Below are 20783 nucleotides of genomic sequence, written 5' to 3' on the forward strand. Positions count from 1 at the left end.
TAAGGCACCCAGTCAGCAACGGAGGCTCTCGCATTCCTCGCTGCCGCTGCCTGCGGCCCTGCAGACTCGAACTGCCTGCCACGGTGGCCCAGGGAAGCGTACGCCCAATTACCGTGCAGAAACCGGGGAGGCTTGCACTCGGGCTGCTGCAAAAGTGGGGCACAAAGAATTCCAATCTTTAACCTCACACTCGCCCCAGGTTCTTGTTCATAGAAGTCCTTCTTTTTTCCTTCCCGGCCTCTCCTGCCTTCCTTCCTCTCTCCTTTTCCCCCTTCCTTGCGCTCACTCTCTCGCTTGGCACCCTGCTTTTCCCCAGACTCGCGTCTGGGGTTTTTCGCCCAATTTTCCTCACCTCGGCTACTTACAGAACTTGCCGCGAACTTCGCAGCCTTTCGAGTGTTCCAGACTCGGCCCGCTCTCCGACGTTTGCGAAGCTGACCGTTTTGGCTGCGCCGCGTTGCGTCTCGTCGACCACCACCATCGATTCGGCTCGAACTCGCTCGACAACTATGCCTTCTGATAGCTCAGACGACGACATTCCTCTTGCACGAAACAATCACGGTAAGTTTCTGCATCGGCGCGTCGTCTGCGGTTTCCCTCCTTGGTTCGCCCGTGGCACAAAGGACCGGACCCCGACAAACTTGGGTTGACGTGTCACATTTCGGCGCCACACCTTCCCGCTCGCCTCGTCAATCCCATTGTTAAGCCATCTCGCGAGGGCATCTACTAAAACCCTTCTCCCTGCAGCATCTGCCCCCTCCATTTCGCCTGCCACCGACCGCGCCATGGATAGGTCGGCTTCCAAAGCCCGACCCGCGCCCCCAGGGCTATCAATTCGGCATGGGCCGGTCGATGACCGTATGGATATCGATTCTGCACCCAACGGGACCGTGAAGCGCAAGTCCCGAAACTCGATTGGCCAGGCCGTCAAATACAAGGAAGAGTCGGATAGCGAGGACGCCGCCCCCTTGGTAGGATTGCCCACTTTCTCTGCCGGAGTTTCCACAGACAATCGTGGGCTAACCGTTGTAGGCCAAACGCCAAAAATCGCAGCACAAGAAGGTCGAATCCGATAGCGACGACGTACCGATTGCACGAAGGAACGGCTCGAAGCTGCCTCCTTCGATCAAGAACACGTCAACGCTCGAGTCATCCGATGACGACCAGCCATTGGGAACAAAGATTGCTCAAAGGAAAGCCGGCATCGAGAAAGCTGCCGCCAAAGAGGCCAAAGCTATCCGGGCGGACGCCAAAACAAAGAAGCCAACGCCAAGGAAGGCCGTCAAGGAGGAATCCGACGATGAGCCACTCGCGAAGCCCAAAAAGCGCCAATCAAATGGCGTGTCCTCTTCCAAAAAAGCTAACGGCATCAAGAAAGAGGAATCCGATTCTGACGTGCCCATTGCGAAGAAGGGAAAGAAGGCTGCCCCGGCACCGAAGAAGGGCAAAGCCGTCCCGCAGGGCAAGGGCAGCAAGGCCGTGAAAGACGAGTCGAAAGAAAACAGCGAAGGCGAAGACGAGGAGGAGTACCGATGGTGGGACGCCCCGAAGAAGGAAGACGACTCGGTCAAGTGGACGACGCTTGAGCACAGTGGCGTACTCTTCCCCCCAGAGTACGAGCGTCTTCCCAAGAACGTGAAGCTTCTTTACGACGGGCAGCCTGTTGACATGCATGTTGAGGCTGAGGAAGTCGCCACTTTCTTTGGCTCCATGCTCCATTCAACTCAAAACGTCGAGAACCCCGTCTTTCAGAAAAACTTCTTCACCGACTTCAAGGACATTCTGAAGAAGACGGGCGGCGCCAAGGACAAGCAGGGCAAGACCGTCGAAATCAAGGACTTCAAGAAGCTCGACTTCACCAAGATTTTCGATCACTACAAGGCGCTCGGCGACGCTAGGAAGGCGCGTCCCGCTGCCGAAAAGAAGGCCGAAAAAGCCGAAAAGGACAAGGCCGAAGGCCACTACATGTTCTGCAAATGGGATGGCCGGAAGGAGAAAGTGGGCAACTTCCGTGTCGAACCGCCAGGCCTCTTCCGTGGCCGCGGTGAACACCCCAAGACCGGCACCGTCAAGAAGCGTGTCCTGCCCGAGCAGGTCACAATCAACATTGGAAAAGACGCCAAGGTTCCGGCGCCGCCTCCTGGGCACAAGTGGAAGGCCGTGCAGCACGACAACAAGGCGACTTGGCTAGCGATGTGGCAAGAAAACGTCAACGGGAATTACAAGTACGTGATGTTGGCAGCCAACAGCACCGTCAAGGGTCAGGCCGATTTCAAAAAGTTCGAGAAGGCCCGCGACCTCAAGAAACACATTGATCGCATCCGTGCCGACTACACGAGGGAGCTTAAGAGTGAAGTCATGGCAGACAGGCAACGCGCTACGGCAATGTATCTGATCGACAAGTTCGCCCTGAGAGCCGGCAACGAAAAGGACACGGAGAACGAGGCCGAGACCGTCGGCTGCTGTTCTTTGAAGTTCGAGCACGTCACTCTTAGAGAACCCAACACGGTCATCTTCGATTTCCTCGGTAAAGACAGCATCCGGTTCTACAACGAGTTCTCGGTGGATCGCCAAGTTTTTAAGAATCTCAAGGTGTTCAAGAAAAGCCCGAAGGAGGACGGAGATGACATCTTCGACAGGTTGACGGTAGGTCAGATCCGCGGGTTTGGTCAAGATTTGACCGCTAACATTCGTCGCAGACTTCGCAACTGAACAAGCATCTCTCGAGCTACATGACTGGCCTCACAGCAAAAGTGTTCCGTACATACAACGCTTCCTGGACCATGTCACAGCTTCTTCAGAAGCTCAAGGTGGAGGACAGGACCATGGCCGAGAAGATCAAGCTCTATAACGATTGCAACCGAGAAGTGGCCATTCTCTGCAACCACAAGCGGACAGTCGGCGCAGGCCATGAAGCGCAGATGGAGAAGCTCGGCGATCGCATCAAGGGCCTGAAGTACCAGAAATGGCGCACAAAGATGATGATGCTTGACCTAGACACTAGGCTCAAGAAAAAGAAGGGCGCCGAATTCTTCGAGCTCGATCCTGATCTGGACCAAGCCTGGATCGAGGAACACCAGCAGTTCCTCGCGAAAGAGTTGCAGGAGAAGATCGAGAAGAAGTTTGCGAAGGACAACGAGAAGCTCGAGGCCGATAAGCAGACCAAGTTGCCAGCCAAGGAGCTTAAGGAGCGGCTCAAGGCAGTCGCCGAGCTCGAGGCCAAGTTCAAGAAGGAGAACAAAACCAAAAAGGTTGAGGCCGAAGGCAAGGGTCCCAGCGTGGAGAAGTTGACGACGGCCGTTGAGAAGCTGGACGAGCGCATAAGGACCCTCGAGATGCAGTCCGCAGATCGCGAAGGCAACAAGGAGGTTGCCCTGGGCACATCCAAGATCGTGAGTTGCTTAGCCTCTGCTGCACATCGTTGGATTCACATGCTAACATTGTCGCTAGAACTACATTGACCCTCGCCTCACTGTCGTCTTCTCGAACAAGTTCAAGGTTCCGATCGAGAAGTTCTTCTCCAAGACTCTCCGCGACAAGTTCAACTGGGCCATCCAGTCCGTCGGTGAGGATGACACTTGGGAGTTCTAAAAGTGGATAGACATGGATGCACCGCATTATTGTATACATTAGAGAGCCTGATTTCCTGCTGCTGCCGCATTATCGACGCGTCTAGGGGAACGCGCTTCGTTCGGCCTCGCATGCTCCTGGGCAAGGTGCCTGCGCACTAGACGAGCTACAGTTGAGCAGTTCACAGCGGCGGCGTTGAAAGGCGGGAAGGCCATGCTGCATAGAGAGCGAGCGAGCGAGCCCTTTGGCGGGAGGACATTTGCTATTTGCAAGCCGGGGTCGTTCATCAGCGTGGGCGAGGTGTTACGTTAAGGGAGGAAATCTGCGGAGCATGAGCCATAAACACCAGAAAGCCATATTATCAACAGCGATGAGTTCGAGCCAATACATCGTCATCGCATGGGACACTTGGGGGGGGGGGGGGGCTTGTGATTAACGTAGCACTCTTCATTAGTTCGTTTCCACGATTGAAATACATCTCTATGCTGATGATACATGTAACGGCATCAGCCCGCCCATCCCGAAATATCACTGAGGTATGCCCCTGATCTATCGCTACCGTAAATGCTCCAGAACGCCCTTCAAATGCTCAAACCCAATCTAAAATGTCCAAAAAAAAGCCGCAGAATAATCAAAAAAGGAGGTGGTAACAGCCGCAACCAGCAAGCATTACCGCGAGGAGGAGCCTTGCGAGGCCGCCCTGCCCTGTGGTTGCTCCGCTGTTGGCCGACGGCGCGTCCGCCGGGATCATCCCGATGCCGGGGGTCGATGTCGCCCCGGGTGTGTCGGCGGTCACGCGCGTCGTCAGGGTGCTATCACCGCCAGAGCCCGGCGAGCGCGAGGCAGAGGGTGGTCCCAACGAGGAGGAGCCGGCTGGGGGTGTCTGTGAGCGGGTTGGTTAGTATTATGTTACAAAACAGGCAGTGACTTTTCGCTCCATTAAGGGGGGTGGTAGGTTGGGTAGGAGGATTGGTTTCTGGGACGGGCAGAAATAGTGATACGTACTTACGGTGCTCGACCCGACCGGCACAATCTTGCCCTCGGAGGTCATGATCCAGCCGTCGGGGATGGGGCCGACGGTGCGGGTGGGCCCGCTGCCGTCGGTCGCGGTCCCGCCGATGATGCCGCCCGGCGGGATGGTGGGCGACGACGAGCCCGTCGCGGCAGGGGCGCTCGCCGTCACGACCACGGAGCCCGCGCCGTCGGCGTTGCCGTTGATCTCGCCGCCCTCGGACCGGATCGACTGCCACGTGCCCGACTGGTCGCCGTACGTGTACTTCTTGCCCGTCGAGTAGTCCGTCACGACGGCCGACCGCACCAGCATGGAGAAGGGCCCCTGGGAGTAGTCGGTCGGCCCGCGCGCCCACTCGATGGTCCCCGGCGGGTTGGACGGGTCGCCGCCGGCCCAGGCGCCGAACTTGACCTGCATGGGCGTCTGCGGGTACTGGCCGTCGGCCTCGTCGAAGGTGAGGGTGCGCACGACGGTGCCGCCGACGTACCAGACGATGCGGTCGGTGGTCCAGTCGATGGTGTAGGTGATGAACTCGGCCTGGTTGTTGGCGGCCGGGTTGAACTGGCCGCGGTTGTAGCTGGTGGTCTGGCCCTTGCTGAAGTAGTTGGTCTGCACCTCGCTGTCGTCGGAGCCGAGCCACTCCATGTCGATCTCGTCGAGGGTGTCGGAGAGGAGCACGAGCGAGCTGACGATGCCGGCGCCCGGGGCGGCCTTCATGGTCACCTCGACGCGGCCGAACATGATGTAGAAGATGCTGGCAAGTTGTGGGGAGTCGCCTCTCCCGGCGACGGTGAAGCTTACCCCGTCGCTGCCGTACGTTGGGCGCCCTCCGCTCGAGACGAAGGAGTTGACCTCCCCTTGGGTGAAGTCGACGTTTATTGTCATGCCCAGTGCCGTGTTGGCGGGACAAGTTGCTTGGGTGGGTGTTAGCCACTCAGGACCTGGTTTGATATGATTTGTAGGTTGACTCACTTGATGATATCGGATTACATGCTGACCACGTCTGGGCGAGTGCTGTCCTGCTGAGCAACACAGCTGTTGTCGCTGCTATCCTCGTCCATCCTTGTGTGAACCACATGGTGTCAAAGCTCTGGAACTGCAGGGTTGAGATGTAGACTCGGTACTGGGTTCTAACACGCAAGGGGTGATAGGAAGCTATTCACGATCTGCATGCAGGTGTACTTGTTTGTAGGTAAGAAATATGTACAAAAAAGATGATGGGATCCCGCGCTGCAACGCAGCCCTGCGGCTGGGTTTTAACAAGGGGAACCAACGGACCCCAACAACCAGAATAATTCGACATCACCAACCTCCCGAAATCGTCGTCATCCCTCGGTGTGGAGCTTTGTGATGAAGCGCTGAGGCCAAGGTTCAGGCGAACAGGGATTGGTCCCTGAAGAAATCGACACGAGGCAAAGCCGACGAATAATCCAAGTCGCCTGTTTGTTCACAATTGCTTGGAGGAGGTTGGGAAATCGTTTGGGTTTCCCGGTGGCTGGAAGTCTTGGCAGCGTCAGCGCAGGCGGGCTCTGGCTCCACTTTTCTTTCTTCAACCATTGAACTTGCCCGGACACCCGAACTGATGTGCTGGTGGCGCCTGCCGATTCTGACTGATGTGGCTCGAGTGTGGTTTTCGTAGGCGCCTTTCGTCGTTTGACCTTGTGAAGAACCCGGAGGGAGCGTTGAACTCACCCAACCCAGGTTGCCAGGCAGATCGGAGCCCGAGAATGACTGTCTCAACCTCGCGACGAGGTCAATTGTCCAAGCTTTTCAAAGTTACTCATCATCGAGGAGAATCTTAACAGAGAATCCGTTTTCTATTCCGGGGTGAGGGCACATCTTTGAGAATGCGCATCGCACGGTTGAATGTCAACATTGCCCCTTTTCCAGGAAAGTGGGTCCAGGCCCCTTAAACTACGCGTCCGTAGTATATCATTGCCGCTGTCACCCCGGCTCTCCTAAATGCTCTGCTGGCGGAGTTTCCAGCGTGATAAGTCGGGGGCACTGTTGTTCAGGTGTCGCTTAGCGGAGCAAAGGGGGAAGTGGTTGAGAAACAATACAGCTCGTCGGGCAAGTCACTGCAAACTTTCCCCGCTAGTTTGAGGGAGGAGCTTGTTCCGTAAAAGCCCTAAATCACCAACTCAATGGCATTTGGCCCTCGCGCCTACGACTCGAAGATCAAGCAGGTCTCTTTCTAAAGGGGTCAGTTGTTTTAAATGGATACCTGATGGGCGCCTCAATTAAATGGGCGGATGTCTAGGAGTGCGGCTTGTAGAGGCAAGTAGCGAGTTGGTGGTTCCTTCCCTTAAGTCAAGTCAAACTTTTCCAACTTAACTTTTCTTTCCTTTTCCGCGGCCGCAACTTTACATTTCCCAGACCCCTCCTCTGTACCGAGTAGGCTATGATTCTGGCTTGTCAGTTACTCCTGAAAGCCCTACCTCTTGACCAAGGAAGTTCAACTCATGCATGAAGCCCTTTTAATACCCTCGCTCTTACCTATGGCGAGTCGAGCTGGGACTCGTATTTGGTCCAATTCTTGCTGGATCACAACCTACACGACCTATCGCGTATTGCTGTCCCACAGTTGAACGGCCCCAGTCGTCATTGATCAGGCTCCAGCTCTTTCCAATGTCTGAACACCCCGGAACACGCCAGTTCAGCAGATCCCTCGAAGAAGTGCAAATTCCCCACCTCAAGGTCACTCAGTAATACTTATTACTCACCTTCTCACCTGCATTCACAGACATTTCCTCTGACTTGCTAATGGCACCGTCTCCCTGGCCAAAGCACAAGGCGTTACGCTTACGCGCCACTAGTCAACCGACCAGAGGATGGTGTGTGTCGGGCAGGTTGCACCACCTCCGACCGTCGCCCGATGCTGCATCCCCCTTTAGAGCATCTTGTCAAGACAAACCATCCTCCTCTACAGCAGCAGCTCGCCAGCGGACAGAAACTGACACAACAAACTCACTGGGATAATCGACATCACCCGACCAATTCCGCCCCACTACCCCCAGAATGGTTCCTGTGGCTTCTATGAAGTCAAAAATAATGACTTCTATTGAAACAGTAACGATTTGGGGTAGTGGTAGTAAGGTCATAACATCGTCAGCCAGAATATCATCAGCCAGAACACCGTCCGCAATGCAGCCGCACATCTCTAATGGCGATTCCCTCCTTTGACCTTGAGTCCCGCATCCTCCCTTCGAGGGCTGGTCGTTTCGGACATTCTATGTCTTCCAGTAATTCATCCCAAGTATCGTGCCTTCTCCCCCCCTCCTTGACTCGTTGTGGGATGAGGCTTTAGAAACCTGTAGACCCCGGGGCCCGAGATGCTGATAACCATGGCGACGCATGTTGCCCATGGGAGATAGCCGAGCAGGATCAAGTATACATGCGCTCGGGCAGCGTACCCGATTGCGGCGGCACAGCTGAGGAGAACCAGGTAGACGACAAACTGAAACGGGTCTTGGCTTTGCCTCCGATGTGCGAATGATGAGACGCAACAGCCAAACACCAGGCAGGAAAGGAGCATAAGACCGGGAGAAGGGTGGAATACCAAGGCGCTGGTAGTGTCTCCAGATCGGGGTCCCTGTTCGCCGGTCAGCTGACTATTCAAACCGAGACCGGACCACCTGGGACAAACTTCGTCTGGGTTTTCGGCGATTTCATTCTGGGTGGTGTACTCCCACGTCACCATACTGCAGAGAGAGCTGATGATGATCTCTAGAATCTCCAGTAGCCGACGCCGGCGGATCGGCACCGGATTGGCCATCCCAGGACTCTTATGGGAACAGCACGGCATCGGGTTCATGGTTTGTTGACATGGTTTCGGGCTCATGATTCGTTAACACTAGTATCGAACGGCCTCGTCGGAGCACAGGACCTGGGAGACGAGCATCCCCAAGAACTCACCAAACCGTGTTCCTTCACAAAGTCTAAATAAGTTCAATTCCAGTCAACATCGTTCGAATCATCGTCAATTTCGGCATTGCCGAACCATCACAGCCTCATCGTCAGCACAAGCACCGATCAATCTACTACAGCCTCGCGGTCATCGGTCCGATGCAACCTAGCAGATTCCGACCAAAACGCACCAAGACGCGGGGTAGGGAAATCAAGGCTTGCACGCGCCCGTTCATTCATGCGTTGGTGCCCAAAACGAGCCGCTTGGGCAGCGACGGGAGTGTTGCCTTGTCGGCGCCCGGGCTGACTGTAGGGCTGACGACGCTCACCGAAAAGGCCCCAACCAATCCAGCGATTCCCTAAGTTTGAGCCGCACATTCGAGGCGGATCAACTTTGAAAGCATGACAGCGAAGCACACCTCCCGCCCTCGCTTGGTGGCATGGTGGTACGGATGTGGAAGAAGCATTCAACCCCTCCCGCACACCAACCCAAACGTGCGACACACCATTGCTCAAGGTGAACAGGCTGACACGGAGAAAGCCTCCCCCATCACCCATCCATTCAAGCCACGGCAGGGCGAGCGGCCGCCGGTTGCCTTACAATCCGTCAGGTGTGGCCGAGTTTTAGCCATTCGTTCCCTCCCTACCCCAACTTTTCCAATGTGACACACGTTGAGCCCCGTCAAGAGCGGCCTCCGGGCGCCATGTTAGCCTGCCTTATCTCAGGTTCCAGGGCAGCATCCCTCCCACATTGTTCTCATTAGCTCCGCCCTTTGTTCCTCGAATACCATCCTATAAATGTTTCAACCTCCCCCTTAGGCAGCACCCAACACACCGCCGTCAACCCTGTCGGTGATGAACATCTTCACGGAACCGGCCGATATGGAGTACACTCATACCAACAGCCAGCAGAAACCCCGGAGCGAGGCGTTGCGCGATGCCGCCAAGATTGTAGCCTGCGGCGTCATGATCGGCTCTGGCCTTCTTTTCCCCCTGGCCAACGCCGAAGGGCTGTGGTTTCGAGCCGTGTAAGACCAACCGGCTCTCAGCTCTCACCCGCAGGCGCTAACGAAGACTCAGAGTCCTCTCCTTCTTCCTCATCAGCGCCCTGAGCTTCCATGCCCTGCACATTGAACCCTTTGTTCGGTAGTTAACGTCTCCGCACACCCGGGATACCTCAGATTATTTACTTACTGTGCTTAGATTCGGACGCTTCACTGCCCCGGTGGCTCTCACCCTTCTGTTCGTCGCCGTCCTTGCGGCTGGGCCCTCCAGAACAGAACTCATCCCCTGGCTGCCGCTGTTTGCTGTTGCATTGAGCTTGATCACCGTTGTCATACACGATATCTCCCAGCATCATAGGGATGCAGAGACCGAGTTTTCGGGGGTGTCCGTCGACACGTTGAGTGTCCGTTCCCTCCGGACTGTGTCTACCCAGCCGCGAGTCCCGCTTGCGCTGGAGTCCAACCGGCACAATTCTCTTTACTTTACGCGGCACGGGCCATCCTCCACGGTGTCTCTCCAAACGGGGACGGATGGCACCGATATAACCCTCACCGGCGTCGTGGGGCAGTACGGACAACATTGGGATGACCAAACGCGAAGTTATTTCCCGGAGGCATTCTTGCCGGAACAGGAACACCCAGAGGAGCTCCATGCAAGGACTGCCGTTCCGGAAGGAAATGGAAATCCGGATGTGGACTCGGACCTGGACTTGGACCTAGACTCAGACCATGGAACGGTGGCATCCGACCACCCGTTGCTCGGAGCCCAAGGAGACGTGTTCCGCTGAGCACAATTGACCGTGGTGCCCCTGGCATAAGGCACGCTCCTCCATCCAACATGAAAATGTGATGCCGATCACCCGATCGCTCATCCTCTCGCCCACGTTTCTTTCATATCATCGCCAGGGGCCGGCTGCCCGGGCTGTACGCTACACCAACACATCAGTTGCCGACTCGGCACCTTTTTTTTAATGGCAGGCTAGCCGTTGAGCCAAGAACAGACAGGGTATGCCGACTTTGGTTCCAGAGAACTAACTCCCTCTGGGATATACGGTCTAACTCACAATATACAGGAGATGGCACTTCCAACGCCATCCTTCCGGCGCTTTCTCACGCGTTTACAAACAATTGGCGCCCACCTTCGTTACGCAAGGATCATCTCTCAGCAACCGCATGGGGTTTGCTGCCACACGTCGCGTGGATTTGGCGGTGCCCATGATTTCAGGCGGCCATCTTTGGTTTCAACAGCATGGCATGGCGCGAATTGGGTGGTGAAGAGGGGTGGGGGTGGGGGGGGGAGGTGGCTGGCATAAGTATGTCCAGCCCAACAGGGGTTCAAGAGCCGGTCTCACCACGATGGGGTTTTGGATAGGAACGGTCGAGCCGGGCTTTGATACGGGTACTACATGTCTCGGGGCGAGGAGGGGGGGAGACAGAAGAGAGGAGACGATAAGCCCGGAAAGGAAGCCGGTTGGGTTCTGGAGCATGGGGTAAGACGACCTACGACCTTTTTGACCAACAACAGCGCCTTGGTATATATACATACCGACGGACAGATCAGATACAGTTTACGTTTAGACTAATAATGCGACGCGACATGGGATGGGTTTGAAACATGCAAGTGCTGCCTTCAACCCGAATCCCAATTTGACCCTAAGCCCCTGTCCCCCTCTCTTGCTTGTGCTTTGTTTGTGGAAATCACTTCCTGGCCCGTTATCACTTGCCAAAGCAAACACGGAGTCTCGGAGTGCACGGCAAGCTAATCTGCAATATTACGTACTTGTTGGATAGCGGTGGCACTATAGTGGTCACAAGGGCGCGTGAATCTCAATGATTCAGTGTGGTTTAACGGGGCTAACAACGGCTACCCTCGGGCCCGGAACCCCGCCATCGGCCCCTAGCCGCTCCCTTGTAAGCAACGTCCGCCCGGCGCTCCTTCCTATCTTCTCGGGGGATATTTTGACTTCTTTGTCTTTTTCAACTCTTTCATCTTCCAACAATCATCGTATTTCAAGTGCCAGTTTTCAATTGCGTCCCGCTGCATCTCGATTTCCCTGCCAGTTTGTGATCTGGACTCAGATCCGATTATCCGATTATTTCGGCATCCGCTCCGCTCCGCACCGCATTCCCGATCCGTCCCGGCCAAAATGCGGAGTGCAATCCGGACCGGCGCCCTCCGAGGCTTGCCGCCGTCAACCACCGCCCCACTCCACTCCGGCATGAAGACCGCCCGGAGCTGCACGCCCCGCCGGGTTTCCGTTCCGCCCGCTTCGGCGTTCCATTCTAAATCTCCTGATTATTCTGAGGCTCCGGCCGCGGCGGCCAAGCTCCCGGAAGCCGAGCCGACGCCACCGCCGACGCCCCGGGATCGTATTACTCTCGCTGATATCAAGGAGCGACGGGCTAAAGCCGGTCGTCTCATTGCACCGACGGCGGCATCCTGCAATGCCGACATGTTCAAGGCGCCGGTGTGTACCCTAACCCTTGTCTTGCTTACACCTTGCCCCTATTTCACAACAACAGTAAACAAGGACATAGCTGACACCATATGACCCCTTAAGCAGACAACAGGCAAGCCTAAAGCCAAACGATGGGACCGTATGTAGCCCCCCACCCTGGTTTTATCTCTACCCCCCTACCCTCTCCATCCGACACTAACCCTTCCTCCCCCTCATGCAGACCTCCTAACCAAAGAATCCACCCTCCGCGCACCCTGCAAGCTCAAGCAAGCAGCAAAGAACCTCAACAACCCCGGCCTAATCTCCCTCGGCGGCGGCCTGCCCTGCCCCGAATACTTCCCCATCTCCTCGCTCACCCTGCACATCCCCAACCCCCCGCACTTCTCGGAAACCGCAACCCTCGCCGGCGGCACCGACGCCACCATCGGCAAGTACGACGCCTCCGCAGCACCCACACCCACACCCACCCCCAACCCCAACCCCGAAACAACGACCGCAGCAGCACCGGAATACGACCTCTCCATCGCGCTCAACTACGGCCAGGCGACGGGCTCCGCCCAGATGACGCGCTTCGCCACCGAGCACGTCGAGCTGCTCGGCGCCCCGCCCTACGCCGACTGGGGCGTGTGCCTGACCATCGGCAGCACGGGCGCCCTCGAGCAGGCCCTGCGCATGCTGTGCGACGGGCCGGGCCGCGGGGACACCCTGCTCACCGAGGAGTTTTCGTTTTCGACGGCGCTGGAGACGGCTGCCCCCCTGAGGGTGGGGGTCGTGGGTGTGGAGATGGATGGGGAGGGGTTGGTGCCCGAGGCGATGGAGCGGGTTTTGGACGGGTGGGATGTGGAGGCCAGGGGCGGGAGGGCTAAGCCCAGGGTGTTGTATACCGTGCCGTCGGGGCAGAACCCCACGGGGGCGACGCAGAGCGTGCAGAGGCGGGGGGCGATCTATGAGGTGGCGAGGCGGCATGACGTGTTTATTCTCGAGGACGAGCCGTACTATTACCTGCAGATGCAGGAGCCGGGGACGGAGCCGCCCGCGAGCGTGGAGGCGTTTCTGGAGGGGTTGATTCCGACGTATTTGAGCATGGATGTGGATGGGCGGGTGATGCGGATGGATTCGTTTTCCAAGGTGGTCGTGCCCGGTTCGAGGATGGGCTGGATCACGGCGTCGGAGCAGATTGTCGAGCGGTTTATTCGCCATGCTGAGGTGGCGAACCAGGGACCGAACGGGTTCTCGCAGGTCATTCTGCACAAGCTGCTGGATGAGCGGTGGGGGCATGAGGGCTATTTCAGGTGGCTGATGAACTTGAGGATGGAGTACACCAAGCGGCGGGATGCCATGTCGGCGGCGTGTGATGAGTTCCTGCCCAAGGAGGTCGTCAGCTGGCAACCGCCTCAAGCGGGCATGTTCGTGAGTTGTCCCCCGGACTGTGCCTACCCCTTTTTCGAGTTTGTACATACTGACAGGCGGACAGCAATGGCTGAAGGTGAACTATGAACTGCACCCTAGCGCCTCGACTAAGAGTATCATGGACATTGAAGAGGAGATCTTCAACAGCTGCATATCGAAGGGGGTGCTCGTGGCTCGCGGGTCCTGGTTCCGCGCCGAGCAGGACATCCCTCCGTCTGGACTGTACCTCCGGGCGACATATGCGGCCGCCACGCCAGAGAATATGAGGGAGGCCATCAGGCGGCTTGGGGAGGCGATTAGGGAGAGCTACCAGCTGTGATTTGGTGCGCAGAAGGTAATGGTGTTATTGCAGCTTTTATGGGTTATGAGGCGACATTGCTGTGTGACTTTTGTACTGGCTTTGCTATTTTGTTGAATTTGAAGGGACGGTCGAGGCGTTGCTAGTTCAACTCAAGAGCTGCATAGAACTACTACTACTAGAAAGAACTCGAGTAGATGTGTCAGTTTCACGCAAACCACATGGAGAAACTTAGTACGGGCGAGGCGCAGAGTGGTAGAGGGGCATTAAGAAACAAGTGAGATGAGTGTCAAGCAAGTTGCGACACGCTAACTATTCGTATTTGTGAAAAGCCAAACCTAGCCAACGCCCAAATTGTCATGAAATATATCGTACATGAAAAACAAGTTGAAGCCGCCCAGAAAACCATGAAAAAATGCAAGATCAGTTCATCACAACATGCCTCCAGTAACCAACCTAAACCCAACCCAATCCCCAACATTCCTAAACAGCTACCCCCACCCTCACCCACTCACTGCTTCTCCCCCCCCTTCGCCTCCCACAACCCAACCTTAACCCCCAAGGCCGGCTGCAGGACAATATCGGCCTTGAGCACGGGGTTGCCGCCATCCAGCGGGCCCATATGGTTATCGATGCGGTCGTAGCGCTGGAACAGGCGGGTCAGCACGTAGCCCATCTCGGTCAGGGCGAACTGCTGGCCGATGCAGATGCGCGGCCCGCCGTTGAAGGGTATGTACTGCCACGGCTTGGGCTGCCAGTGGTACCAGCGCTCGGGCGAGAACTCCTCGACGGGCGCGAAGGTTGCGCTGGTGGGCGGGTACAGGTCCGCGCGCCGCTGCATGACGAGGGTGGAGTAGCCGATTGGTGTGTCTTTGAGGACCTTGATGGGGTCGAGGCCGGCGGGGCCGCCCCCGCGTGGCAGGGTGGTGTCTTTGAGGGCGAGGCGGACGCTGCGGCAGGGGGTTGGGTTGGTTAGTAAGGTGGGTGGTGATTTACGACGACGGATGGGCAAAAGGGGCGGGCGGGCGGGGAGGACATACTTGTAGGGGACGATGGGGTACAGCCGGAGGGTCTCGTTCATGACATTTTGTAGGTACTTCATGCTCTTGAGGTCGTCGTAGGTGGGCGCCCTCGTGGACCCGACCACGGACAAGATTTCGGCGCGCAGCTTCTTGAGCACCTCTGGGTGGTGGGCGAGCTCGTAGACGGTCCAGGACAGGGTGCAGGCGGTGGTGTCGCGGCCGGCGAGCAGCACGGCGATCAGCTGGTCGCGTAGTACTTGGCGGTCGCGCGTGTATGCGGCGAGTGCGTGAAGGAAGGTGTAGCCCGAGTCACTCTTGGACTTGTTGGCCAGCTCGTCGGGGGTGAGGCGGAGAGTGCGCTCGATGTATAGGTTGACGAAGCGGTTGATTACCTCCATGTTCTTGTTGAAAGAGCCACGCGGGACGAGCTTTTGGAGAGAGCCGGTGCGGGCGATGATGCCTTGAACTCGCTGAACCTCGCCGAAGGCCTCGGCAAACTCTTGATGAGGGTTGCTGAGAGATGTGAGCGTGGGCAATGCATGGGATTGGGTGTGGTAGGAATGGGGGTGCAAACCTTAACGACTTGAGATCATGACCCAAGAGGAAGTCAGTGGCCGAGTCCAGTGTAAAGCGGAAGAATAGATCGCATATATCCACGGGCTTCCCGTTGCCAGCCTCGATGTCGACGGGCTGGTTCTCGCCGTTTAAGGCACCTCCGTTCGCGATAGCGCGGAAAAGGGTCTGCATGTGGCTCTCAAAGACGTGTAGATCACTGACACGGTCCTTGATGAACTGCGGGCGGATCAACTGGCGGCTGTCATGCCACATGGCGCCGTCGGTGGTAAAGATGCTGTCGCCGAGGAAGGCCTTCCATTCCTCGTGGAAGGGCTCACCCTTGCCGTAGTCGTTAAACTGGGTGGCCAGAATGGCCTTGATGTTTTCGTGGTCGGCGGTGAAGACGATGCGGCGGCCAGCAAGACGGCCCTCGACCGTATGAGACGGGGCATGTTTGAACATATCCCTCCAGAATCTGAGGGTCTCGTGCTTCTTCCCTGCGCTGATGCCGCCCCAGACGAAGTCGAGGCCTTCGCCGTGTTAGCTGTTGCTTGCCCGGGACGATGGACGGCCTGGACCAGGAAGGACTACTCACCGAATGGCATCACCGTCTTGATCTTGAATGCCCTTGAACCCGGCATCCGTGACAGCTTCATTTCCTGCCACGCGGGCCGCACAAAGACAGCCACAATGATATAGGCCAGTACAAGGCCTGGCACGAGGACCAGCACCGACTTGACCGACACATGGTCAACGAGAGCCTCGACGAGCCCCATTGTGTGCTGTTCGGCCGGTCAAAAGGGACAACACTAGCTAGGTGTAGGAAGTGGTTGTGAGCGGGCCGCCGAGCAGGACCGAGTGGCAGGTCGAGGGTTCAGCCCGAAGATGAGGGATGAGCTAAAGGTGGGTGTGTGCCCGGACAGGCGAAACTGTTGAGAAACGATGCACAAGCCAGACGCTTTTTTTGAGGTACAGTACTTCGTACGGGCGGAATGGATGGTATGTATGTTTGATTCAGTGGCTGCATGGAACGGGGAGAAGGCCAAGACTTGATGATCCTTTTTAGAATGCTCGCCTGAAACAGATGATCTTTTGTAGCTTGGCTGTCGAAGCCGGTGTTGATATGTAGTCCGAACCCCGAGCCCCGAGGATAGATCGTTTACTTGGATGACTACGAGGGAGTCGTGTTGGTTGGGTCCTAGAGGAGATGATTCGATACTAATCATGTTGCCCAGGACTGGGAGGCATCTCTGCCAAGTCCTATCGGAGACAATCCGCAACCAGGCTGTGTGCCGAGAAGGGGGGACTCCACGGGTGGAGGGTCCTAGGGTGGGCACAGGATAGCCCTGTGAGTCCACGCTGCACAGCGCTGGAGGGCGAAGCGATCGAGCTCTTCTCCAGGGTTGGTGTGGATGGATTGGACCCCAATCAATGGAGAGTGACGTGATGTATTTCTCTGGAACAAAGAGAACGCCGCCCCGAGCCAGGTCCCCCACTCGTTGGTGCCGAGACGGCCCACAACTCCTTTCAAATTTCCTTGAATTACTGCAACCTCGCCGTCCGCGGGACCCGTGTGCGGTATGGTAACGACACGGTACGCTGCGGTCGCAAATGTTCAGCAGCGTTGGCCGCGTAATCTGTACTTTGGAGGCATCATGATTGTCGACTAGGGCCGATCAAGATGTGCAAGCTTGCGAGAGGGCGGGGAAATCGAAACCGAGGCTGGGGTAACGCGGCGATCCATGTGGAAGCTGTGTGGCTGTCCTCTCGTGGATCCATTGGCTCGATGCAGCGCCCTGTCCTCCCTACCGAGGTATGGAGGTACCGACATCCAGATTATTGTATGTAAGAACTTTGTTTTTGTGTAACCCATCATGCGCCCAGCGGTTGAACAGACTCAACAGAGACACAACTTCGAAAGGACTTTGAGAGGACTTTGAAAAGCAATGTTGGCCGTTTTGTGCGCCGTTGCCCCACAAGATGCATGGATTAGTGAGACGAGGGTTCTAGAATGAGCCTGGAATCCTCAATGAGAGGACTGAGCAGCATGGAATTGATGAAATGGCCTGCGGTTTTATTGGGCAGCTGCTCAACGGTCTCAACGGCGTCGGCCACTCTTTCCCGAATCGAATGATATTAGACAACCCGACTTTCTCGTCGTTCCTTCCCTTGCTCGGGGCACATCCACACATCCCGAACTCTTGCATCGGGTTAGTAATCTGTAGGTATTTCTCCCCGCAATCTCCACGCGCCCCGCGCCTGGAATCCATCTGGGCCCGATGATTTCCCCGGCCTCCTTCGGGGGTGGAGCAACCCTCTCCTCCGACGGAGCAAGAGAGCGACGGAGTCTGGCCGATGGATCACATATCCCGGTGCCCACGGACAGCCTGAGAGACATTGTGACATATCATGTACCGTGTCCGGACATCTCGGCGGGTATTGCAAGGTTTTGAGGAACGGTGGAAATTGCCCGCGCTCATCATCCCAAGGTACCAACAACACAGTTCGAATCGGCCGAGGCAAGGAGGTATTGCACTTGTATTTGGTACATTAACCAATAATTCGGTAGAAGCAATACCGAGAAGACATTAACGTTATGCGCTCGGAAGCAAGCCGGGAGATTCGTGGCACCGGGTGTTTCCCGGGCCTGCCGCAACCCCATAGGCAAGCCCCCCCCGGAACCACTCCGCTCGACGATGCAACCCCAAACCAGGACATGAACAAGACCAAACTCCAATGGTCAAGGGAAAGAGAGAGAGAGAGAACACCTTTATCATAACCCCGGCGATCCTCAAGGAGCAAACTCGCACTCCTCCGGCGAGCCCTGGGTGCAGAAGGTCATGTGGACGGGCGAGCTGCGGACGCCCCTGTGGACCATGCGCTCGCGGAACTCGCTCAGGCGCGGCGCGGCGTCGAGCTGGCTCCTGTTCTGGCCGGCGCCGTCGGTGCGGCCGGACCAGAGCACCTCGCCGGCGGCGCTGGCGCGCGGCCAGGCGAGCGTGTCGAGGTTCATCGAGTCGATCGTCTCGCTCCACAACGTCACCTCGCCGCCCAGCACCAGCTTGGCCTCCTCGGCCGTCAGCCCGGCCGTGGGGTCGTGCGAGTAGGCCAGCCGCCAGCCCTTGGCCGGGTTGCACCAGTCGTTGAATGGCCAGCCCTGCTGGAAGGCATCGCCGTTTGCCCAGTTGAGCCACTGGCCGCGGCCGCAGTCGAGGTACTACATGAGAGCACATGTTAGGTCAACGGGCTCGAGGGTAGAAGAAGAAAAGAATAGTAAGTGGACCGTAGTTGCTTACCCAAAAGTTGTAGTTGCTGTCAATGACCTGGTGGCCTAGACCCGTCACCTTCTTGACGGAGTCCCCTCCCAACCACGTCTGGATGACCGTGTCCAGGGGCATGGTGATGTTCCACTCGAGCGGGATTTCCTCCCACGCGATGGGCGTCAGGCCGGCCTTGCGGACGTGCGCGTGCTGCGTGTCGACGAACTTTTGCAGAAGCGGCTGCAGCACTTCGGACGAGTTGGAGCGGATACCTTCGTCGAGCATCGAGTCGTTCTTGTTGAGCTCGTCGCCACCCGTGTGGAAGTAGGCCGAGTGGGGCGCCAGCCGCGGCAGCAGGTCGTCGAACAGCGTCTCGAGGAAATCGTCCACGGCCGTGTTGTTGAGCTTGAAGGCGCCGCACGGCGGCTCCGCGCACCACCAGTGGTAGGGGAGCTCGTTGTAGGCGACGATCAGCTCCGGGTGCGACAGCGACACCACTCCGATGTGGCCCGGCATGTCGATCTCGAAGTAGACCTCTACGCCGCGCACCGCACCGTACGTCTGGATATGCTCGATGTCTTCCGGCGAGTACGTCTGGCTCGGGTGGTAGGCGCCCTTCTCCGAGACCTCGGGCAGCGAGGGGATCTCGAGCGGCCACGACTGCGAATCGGTCACGTGCACGTGCAGCCGGTTCATCTTGTTCCAGGACATGGCATCGATAGTGCGGAGGATGTCGGATACGGGGAAGAAGTAGCGCGCCGTGTCCATCATGACGCCACGGTGCCGGAACTTGGGCGCGTCCTGGACCGACACGGGTGCGTACGGCGTGTACCAGGACGTACCGGTCGAGTGCTGGTAGAAGAGTTGGGAGAAGGTCTCGAGACCGCGGAGGACGCCAATCGACGAGACGGTCGTGAGCTTGACAGCACCCTCGGCGCTGACGGTCAGGTTGTACGACTCGTCGACCTCGCCGGCGAGCGGCTTGAAGGCGCTCGGCTCATCCTCGCTGGTCTGCACGATCTCTAGCGTCTCGAGCCAGTTTTGGCCCTGCGACAGGTCCGGCTCCCACTCGGAACCGGGCTTGTGCAGCCTCCAGGGCACGAACTTGCTGTCGAAGATGCCGGCGAGCGTCCGGGACAGGCCCGCCTGCACGACCTCCTTGCTGGTCACTTTGGAGGGCACATATCCGTACGTGTAGGGAAGCTGTTGGTACAAGAACTGTTTAGTATCCACACCGTCGTCAAGGCACACGTGGTGAGGAGAGGAAGACCAGCATACAGATTCGCCGTTATATGTGACCTTGATGTTTTGGTGCAGGTACAAAACAGAGCTGCCCTTGGTCAAGCTCTGGGGCGCCGGCCAGATTGCCGCGACCGGTTGAAGGGCGATTAGGGAAAGGGAAAGACAAGAAAGTAGCGGTGACCACATCTTGCCAATCAGTTCATGAACTGTCTTGTGGTATGGGCGGAGAGCATGAGGAAATAACTGTGGAGGGGTGCCCGTTTTGATAAATATGAGCCCAGCAAGGCGCGGCAGGGGTGCTGGAATGTTTCTAGGATTTTATGCTTGGATGCTCATTCGGGGATATTAATGAGACAGACCAGATGGTTGGTGGGCTCGGGTAGATCCAATCACCAGGACCATGCTCCGGCACCGTTGCACGGGTTGGTTGCAACCCGACAGGGGAGAACCAAAGAAATGGGGAATGCCCTGTGTTGTTTGTGATGGGTGGATGGGGGTGTTGACGGCGCCGGCGGGGACGGAACCTGCAGTTCGCCGCTGTTGGTGGATGGAGCCACGGTGCTGCGGGCTGGCACGGGCTGCGTGCGGGCTGCGTGCACACCGGCCGATCCACGAGGCTGGATTCAGCACAGCTCGTACGGTCAGCTGGTGGTGGGTTTGCTTTGCCGTGTGTGGTGCTGATCGAAATCTAGCTTTTACGAGGAATTGGACAGAACGGACAAGGCGCAACGTTACACCCCTGCCCCAGGAAAGGATACCAGCGGGGGAGCCAAGGCGTCAAGAGGCCATATCAGGGCGTTGAGAAGGTTAGAAGGATGGTAGTGTTCTTGTTATCCGAGGAGTGATGGTGTTGAAATCTTGCATCTTGGATCAGAGAAGGCGATTTTCACGGCATCTTTGCTTTACTCGGCTTGGCGATGTGTTTGCCTGCCGTCACCACACACTTGTTCCTTCCTGAACGAGGTCGATCGTCGGACGATCGCAAGTGCGGGCCGAGACCAAGACGCGGGCAGGGATAGCCCGGGCTTGCCTCCACAACCGGTGC

General features: G+C 57.3%; 7 protein-coding genes across 7 annotated transcripts; 3 read left to right on the top strand and 4 right to left on the bottom strand.

Moving 5' to 3' along the window:
• Positions 1 to 785: 785 nt before the first annotated feature.
• Positions 786 to 3591, top strand: B0H64DRAFT_437461 (uncharacterized protein; the record flags this gene model as incomplete). The annotated part of the gene is made up of 4 exons (XM_062806253.1): positions 786 to 971; positions 1033 to 2646; positions 2700 to 3392; positions 3451 to 3591. 4 exons carry the CDS (start codon positions 786 to 788, stop codon positions 3589 to 3591), a joined length of 2634 nt encoding a protein of 877 aa, XP_062663807.1.
• A 406-nt stretch (positions 3592 to 3997) lies between these two features.
• B0H64DRAFT_11709 (concanavalin A-like lectin/glucanase domain-containing protein) lies at positions 3998 to 5783 on the bottom strand. Its single transcript, XM_062797882.1, has 3 exons — positions 5555 to 5783; positions 4580 to 5496; positions 3998 to 4453 (listed from the first exon to the last, which is right to left on the bottom strand). Exons 1-3 carry the CDS (start codon positions 5658 to 5660, stop codon positions 4202 to 4204), a joined length of 1275 nt encoding a protein of 424 aa, XP_062663808.1. The 5' UTR covers positions 5661 to 5783; the 3' UTR covers positions 3998 to 4201.
• Positions 5784 to 7797: 2014 nt separating this feature from the next.
• On the bottom strand, positions 7798 to 8682 carry B0H64DRAFT_11769 (uncharacterized protein). The gene is made up of 3 exons (XM_062797891.1): positions 8498 to 8682; positions 8229 to 8418; positions 7798 to 8174 (listed from the first exon to the last, which is right to left on the bottom strand). The coding sequence occupies exons 2-3, from the start codon at positions 8394 to 8396 to the stop codon at positions 7830 to 7832; spliced, it is 513 nt and encodes a 170-aa protein (XP_062663809.1). The 5' UTR covers positions 8397 to 8418; positions 8498 to 8682; the 3' UTR covers positions 7798 to 7829.
• A 688-nt stretch (positions 8683 to 9370) lies between these two features.
• On the top strand, positions 9371 to 10280 carry B0H64DRAFT_437463 (uncharacterized protein; the record flags this gene model as incomplete). The annotated part of the gene is made up of 3 exons (XM_062806254.1): positions 9371 to 9516; positions 9569 to 9634; positions 9692 to 10280. 3 exons carry the CDS (start codon positions 9371 to 9373, stop codon positions 10278 to 10280), a joined length of 801 nt encoding a protein of 266 aa, XP_062663810.1.
• Positions 10281 to 11453: 1173 nt separating this feature from the next.
• On the top strand, positions 11454 to 13680 carry B0H64DRAFT_351827 (pyridoxal phosphate-dependent transferase; the record flags this gene model as incomplete). The annotated part of the gene is made up of 4 exons (XM_062801474.1): positions 11454 to 11960; positions 12054 to 12090; positions 12172 to 13361; positions 13426 to 13680. The coding sequence occupies exons 1-4, from the start codon at positions 11640 to 11642 to the stop codon at positions 13678 to 13680; spliced, it is 1803 nt and encodes a 600-aa protein (XP_062663811.1). The 5' UTR covers positions 11454 to 11639.
• Positions 13681 to 13884: 204 nt separating this feature from the next.
• B0H64DRAFT_11811 (cytochrome P450) lies at positions 13885 to 16207 on the bottom strand. Its single transcript, XM_062797898.1, has 4 exons — positions 15832 to 16207; positions 15256 to 15766; positions 14700 to 15194; positions 13885 to 14609 (listed from the first exon to the last, which is right to left on the bottom strand). Exons 1-4 carry the CDS (start codon positions 16010 to 16012, stop codon positions 14171 to 14173), a joined length of 1626 nt encoding a protein of 541 aa, XP_062663812.1. The 5' UTR covers positions 16013 to 16207; the 3' UTR covers positions 13885 to 14170.
• A 1623-nt stretch (positions 16208 to 17830) lies between these two features.
• B0H64DRAFT_11824 (glycoside hydrolase superfamily) lies at positions 17831 to 20031 on the bottom strand. Its single transcript, XM_062797901.1, has 2 exons — positions 18533 to 20031; positions 17831 to 18453 (listed from the first exon to the last, which is right to left on the bottom strand). The coding sequence occupies exons 1-2, from the start codon at positions 19922 to 19924 to the stop codon at positions 18028 to 18030; spliced, it is 1818 nt and encodes a 605-aa protein (XP_062663813.1). The 5' UTR covers positions 19925 to 20031; the 3' UTR covers positions 17831 to 18027.
• Between the last annotated feature and the right edge of the window lie 752 nt (positions 20032 to 20783).

The sequence above is a fragment of the Chaetomium fimeti genome (genome assembly GCF_033439085.1).
Source record: "Chaetomium fimeti strain CBS 168.71 chromosome Unknown B0H64scaffold_1, whole genome shotgun sequence".
Lineage (NCBI taxonomy): Eukaryota > Fungi > Ascomycota > Sordariomycetes > Sordariales > Chaetomiaceae > Chaetomium > Chaetomium fimeti.